This window comes from Electrophorus electricus, chromosome 13 (assembly GCF_041902795.1).
Source record: "Electrophorus electricus isolate QZ-2024a chromosome 13, ASM4190279v1, whole genome shotgun sequence".
NCBI lineage: Eukaryota > Metazoa > Chordata > Actinopteri > Gymnotiformes > Gymnotidae > Electrophorus > Electrophorus electricus.
The window spans coordinates 9,522,649-9,528,648 of record NC_137509.1 but is presented as its reverse complement, the minus strand read 5'-3'; the positions used below and the strand labels follow the sequence as shown (position 1 = coordinate 9,528,648).

The window sequence follows — 6,000 nt, the reverse complement described above, 5'->3', positions numbered from 1 at the left end:
GCTGTATTATGGTGCATTGGTTCCCTTTTAAACACTCCTATAGCTGTCTGGCAACTGTCCACTCATAGACATTTGGCTCTTTTTTTTTTTTTTTAATGAAAAGACCAGTTACCACACATCCATTCCTGAATCACCTATGAGAGGCAGACCCTGTGATTAGTATCCAGCCTCTCAGCAAACAGCCCATCTTTCATTTAGATCACATCACCAACACGGTGTCCTGCCTCGGGGGCTGGTTGGGCATCTCGGTAATGGCTTGGAAAATGTCTGCGTCAATAAATCTCTTCCGTGTGTGCCCACAGCTAGCTCTCCTGCTGGACTGCACCGAAGCCTGGCGCTCCCCAAATACATTTTCCACTGATTTTTTTTTTTTCTGCTCACTGGAATCTATTATGGAGAGCGACGGCAAGCCGGGGTGTGTTTGTACTACGCCCACCCCACCTGGTGCTCCCCGCGTGCGCCAGCTCTAATTCCCACTCCGTTTGCCCTCCCCGGAGGTGGAGAGTGTCGACCTTCTCGCCTCAGCGGCAGGCTGAGGCACACCCTACCTGCGAGGCCTTTTCACTAACGCGCAGTCTGGAAGGTTCGATGGCGCCATTTGTTTGGCCTTGCAGGCTTCCCCCAGCTGGAGTTTTTAAACATTGGTAACACTGCAGGGTTGAGAGTGGTCTGCTATCCCAAAAATATCTACCCCATAGCAGCTCAGTGGTCCGAAATCTACGAGTGATGAAGAGAATGTGCAAAGGACAGGTTGTACTGTATAATTTTACACTTGTAAGGCATTTTCCTAATAAAGTGGGGGGGGGGGGGGGGGGGGTTTCTTTATAAAAAATGAGAATGGTGCTGTTTTAGTAAAAACTTGTAATGGGGCATTTTATATAACAAATGCACAAACAGCAAACAACACGTTAAATCAACAATCAAAACATCTTTGGCACATGACATAAAATTCATGATAAAAAAACATGTAAACAATGTCATAACGCAACAGTAAGTCAACATCATACAGGAAATTGTAAGTTTAAAAACAGGAAAGAAAAAAAACAACAACATAAAATCACGGTTTTGGCGATGTGATGGCCCTCCTGAAATATCTTGTCTAAGTCTGCATTGTCGTCCATGCAAAACTGCGTTTGGGCTGGATTGTACTCTGGCTGAAAAACAAGGCCTAGAAAATTCTGGCCTTAGCACCGGACTCTTGCACTCCCTCCTTTGCAATCTAGTACCAGTCTTGCTCTCCAAACCAAAGGCCTTGTTATAGTGCAAATAGGCTTGCTGCTGCTTTCTACAGTCGATCCCCACAAAGGTCATTTTCGAAAAGGAGACTGTGAGACTGCGCTCGGTTTGGGTCCAGGAACAGGTCTGAAAGGGGAAAAACACATTGATTAACACGACGTTATTTCCTTAAAAGCACCTTTCTCGGTGCATAATGAATTGTCTTACATACTACTTGACATATGCCGTTTAAAAAACATCCCATTTTGCAATTGTTGCCTAGCAGCTGTTTTGCAAAGGCCTGCTTTCTGTTACAGTGTTTAGAAGTCCGTGCATGTCGGTTCGATGAATCTTTGTTGACCTTTTACTTGTAAATGCACCACGGAGGTGAAGGCTGTGAATATTGTGCATCTCTCACACGCTGACCTTGGCTCAGTCTAAACTCTTTCCTCCTTCTCCATTCCAATCCCATCTGTGCCCACACAGGCTGAAGGGAAATAATAATGGCGCCCTCCCACACCTGCCTGCACGCACACGAACACCCGTCACGGGACAAACGCCCCCGCCGAGCTCATCAGGACCCAATCCAGCTCCTGAAACAAGAGCCAGACTCTTTCGAGCCTGCCGCCGCACACCGGCGATCATTCGCTGTTGCGGATTCCTCCTTATGAACCGTACGTCCATAACAAATCGATATTCCGTTGGCCAGTTCGCGAAGGCCGAGGCCAGCCCAGGAAAACCTTCTGCGACTTCCCCCCCCCCCCCCCCCCTTCCTTTTTCTGAAAGCGGGCAGGGAGAAACGGCGCCCTCGTCTGCGTCAAAGGAGAGCTTCCGAGCGGAGCCTCGCTCCTGTGCGGAGAGGCATTAAGCGGCCTTACAGGCTTAAGCTCTACAGGCTGTATCTGGAGAATTAAGTGTGATATGATGACGCTTTTCTGCGGGGAGATAACAGAAAGGCGTGGAGCCGCTGTGGGGACTACAGTAGAGGGCTCTGGCGACGCCTCTTTTGAAAAGACTTCCATAGGTTGGTGGCCGCCAGGTTATCCGGAGTTATTCAAGTGTTGTTTTGGTGCAGCAGCATGAAAGGACTCCACCCCCTCCAACTAGGTCAAGGATGGCAGATTGTACCCGTGACCCGTCGAGTGACTTATCTGATTATGTGTCCGGTACGTTCGCGCTTAGCCCAAGGACATTCTTGAATTAAATAAGGCAGAAGGAAAATGTCACATTTGTTACCAAAAAGAACGAAAGACTACTAAGACTTGTGTGGTGAGTACTTTCGTACCTGAGTACTTTGAGAGGGGGGATGGTGGTCACCTTGCCCACAGGCTTGGGGCCCATAGTAGGGGGCATCATCACCAGCAGACCCCCACCTGACGGCCTGGTTGGCGTTCCCCGAGCGGGGCTCACAGGAAGGGGCCTCTGGGGCGGGGTGGGGGAAGGCTTGGGCTGCAGCTGTGACACCACCTGTGGGAGGGAAACGGGCAGAAAGTGTGATTCAGAACAATCAGAAAAGGCTGTAAAATACTGTCCTTTGCCCTGAGCACCATCCAGATCCATGACAGTTGAAAACAGACTTTAGAAAACGGTGTGTCGAAACAAACGCACACTGATGTAGCTTCGCACGGAAGACGTTTCCACAGACATGCACCTGCTTTTCTGTGGCATTCAAGATCATTTGGAGAGATCCATCATAAATACTACAACACACATCACCAGCCCTGACTAGGGTTTTCATAAAGCACAAAGAACGCTGGGTTTTTTTTCGTTTTCTGATGCAGCTTTTTTTAAAGGCTGGGGCTCCAGTGGCCTGTACAAATGAATGTTCCCCTGCTGTACCCTTCTGTTTCACTTCATAAACGGTGTGATGATGATCAGATGAAGTAGATGCACTTAAAGAGGAGGAAGATAAAACTACGGGCTGCACTGCGGGCCCTGGACTGGAGCTGTAAAATCTCTACTTTGAAGGTAAAAGTGATCTGAAGGCTGCCGCACTTGAGGGAAACTAGCCTCTGGGGGCTCTATGCCGGAAGGGAGGGCTGCTCAGTGAACCTGTCGGAGCGAATGAAGGAGCATGCCATTCAATTGATGCCCTTACCGGCGGGCTGCGCGTGGGGTTGAGGGGCAGTGGCTTCCTGGGCGGGCTCAGTTTGGGAGCAGAGGGGCTGGACTTCGCCGCCTCCAGAGGTCTGCTGATGGGTGGGGGAGGCCGAGGCACTTTGACATCACGGAGATGGGGAGAAGGGGCAGGCCGGAGGGGCCGGACGATGTTGACCGGCTGGGTGCCATTGGAGGCGGGACCTGGTCGGAGGGGAAGCACCTCCTTGCTGGTGTGAGGTAGCTGTAGAGGGCAATGGAACAAAAAGTACAGTCTGCCTTATTAGTGGTCTGCATTATCAGATAGTCACTAGACAGTAACTTGTAACAAGACATTAATCATGAGAGCTGATGGATCCATAAACCTGAGGCTTCTCCTAACCTTAAGATTTGTAGTTTTGTTGGGAGGGCCAACAACCTTCAGATGGAAGGCTGGATTTAATTGTCCATTCTTCCCCTTTTCTATGGAGCTCGCACGTCTACTGAAGGAGGACAGCATGCACACATACACGCACGCGCACACACATGCACACACACATGCACACACACACACGCGCACACACATGCACACACACATGCACACACACACACGCGCACACACAGAGTTTCATGTGACAGGGAAAAGTACGTCAAAAGCACATTCAGTTCATTTCACAGGACTCTGCTGAAAAGGGCTGACATTTTGAGGGCTGAGTTTTTCAAAAACATTTTTTTTTTCTGAACACAAATTAACCTCTTAATGGTTTGTGAAAGCCAATGGCACAGCTCCTTTTCAGAAACCAGACAATATTGCAAACTCTCAACAAAATCGGTGAGACATATCTAGACAAATTTTTAAGGTATGAGAAAGTGCATTGGGAACCTATGTGGTAGACTGAAGTGTGTGTGTGTGTGTGTGTGTGTGTGTGTGTGCTTCCGTGCACTTAAGAGTAGATTAATAGAATAAGTCCACTCACTGAAATTATTCTCCACCACGCACCTTCAATGTTACATATAGACAGCATGCAGACCTGTTAAAAGACTCAGACACTTCCGAGTCTTGTTTCCAGCGTGAATACTTTGAAAGCTCCAGGTTTTCATTACCAGTCCCTGCCTCATTGCCCCACCCCCTCTAAGGGTTGGGCCCCACCTTGCTACCTTAATAGCAACCTGCTGCAGGTTAGGCTCCACCCCTCTAAACTTTACTGTCTGGCAGTTTCTGCTGCAGTGCCCACGCCACAATATGATTCAGGTTTGTGTTTTTTTCTTCTTCTTTCCAAAAATCTGTCATAAGCTTCCTCAATCAAACATCTGGTCTCCCCATTTTCTTGAGAGGGCAACTTTAATTCTGTTGCTGCTGAAATACCTGCTGGCTTTGGTCTTCTCCCTCTGTGACAGCCACTTGTGGTAATAGGAGGTCTTGATCTTGATGCAGTAAAAAGCAATGAGAACAGCAGGGATCACGACCAGAAAAGCAAAGAGCAGACCAGTAACCAGCCCCACCTGGCCTGGGAAGCAGGACAAAATACGGAAAGAGATGTTTCAGACAGACTCGGCATACCACTTCTGCTGAGACGTGAAGACATCTTAATATAACAGAGCACTTGCAATCACTATATAACGCTATGACCAACCATAGTTTATATTACAAAGAGAGTTTTATTTTTTTTAAATCATCTGAGACATGAAAAAGCCGTGAGCTGGGCAAGAAGGGAAAGAGGAGGAAAGATGGAGATTAATGCTGAAGGTGACATTCTGATAAAAGGTAAGTGTGAGAGAAAAAGAATCAGAGAGACAGTCAGAAAGGCTGAGGGGAGACAGAGGCGCAGATATGCCAAGAAGATATAGTGAGATAAATGTTTGGGTGAGAGAGAGAGAGAGAGAGAGAGGAAGAGGATGAAGGACAGCATGAAAGAGGATGAAGCTGAGGCTAGGAGAGAGAAAGGAGCAGGAGCCGGAGTGAGGTAGGGAGCGAGGGGAGGGGAGTAAGGCGCGAAGGGGGGAGAGTAGGGGTCGAGGAGAGGAGAGTAGGGGCGAGGGGAGGGGAGTAGAGGAGAGTAGAGGGTAAGGGGAGGAGAGTAGGGGCGAGGGGGGGAGAGTAGGGGCGAGGGGAGGGGAGTAGAGGAGAGTAGGGGGCAAGGGGAGGGGTGTAGAGGGGGAGGGGAGAGGAGGGGAGTAGGGGGGAGGGGAGGGGAGTAGAGGAGAGTAGGGGGCAAGGGGAGGGGTGTAGAGGGGGAGGGGAGAGGAGGGGAGTAGGGGGGAGGGGAGGGGAGTAGAGGAGAGTAGGGGGCAAGGGGAGGGGTGTAGAGGGGGAGGGGAGGGGAGTAGGGGGGCAGGGGAGGGGAGCTCACTGTCATACTCCACCGGGCCGCTGTCCACGCTTCCTCCGAGCCCCGGTTTGTCACAGAAGGGCGGCGCCCAGCCTCGGTTACAGTGGCAGTTCCTGTTGCTGTTGCACACCTGTGTATGAATTCATCAGAGATCTCCCTCAGTCAAACGCACACAGATCTCCATTCGGTGTGAAGTCTGTCCTCTTCACTACAGTGGTTTTCCTTTGCACTACAGACGTCTTCATTAGAGGAATGGTCCGTTACTTTATGGGACACTGGCAATAAACTTGTTACCTTAATGCCACGTGGGTGCACGAACATGAAACGATCAGTTAGTATACAGACATAGACATCTATGAGCTGTTGCAGTAAAAAACCT

At 49.6% G+C, this 6,000-nt stretch overlaps 1 protein-coding gene across 6 annotated transcripts in view; it reads right to left on the bottom strand.

Moving 5' to 3' along the window:
• Nucleotides 1-844: 844 nt before the first annotated feature.
• Nucleotides 845-6,000, bottom strand: part of adam19a (ADAM metallopeptidase domain 19a) — a 59,153-nt gene continuing 53,997 nt past the window's right edge. For 3 of the 6 annotated variants that reach the window (XM_081694408.1, XM_027003780.3, XM_081694410.1), the window contains 6 exons: nt 5,643-5,751; nt 4,658-4,799; nt 3,695-3,794; nt 3,314-3,556; nt 2,501-2,682; nt 845-1,362 (listed from right to left, as the gene is read on the bottom strand). In XM_081694408.1, the coding sequence (XP_081550534.1) occupies nt 1,308-1,362; nt 2,501-2,682; nt 3,314-3,556; nt 3,695-3,794; nt 4,658-4,799; nt 5,643-5,751 (831 nt within the window). In that variant the 3' untranslated portion in view covers nt 845-1,307. Of the gene's footprint in view, nt 1,363-2,500; nt 2,683-3,313; nt 3,557-3,694; nt 3,795-4,657; nt 4,800-5,642; nt 5,752-6,000 lie in introns of those variants that run through there. The other 3 variants (XM_081694409.1, XM_027003781.3, XM_081694411.1) reach the window with 2 other exon arrangements.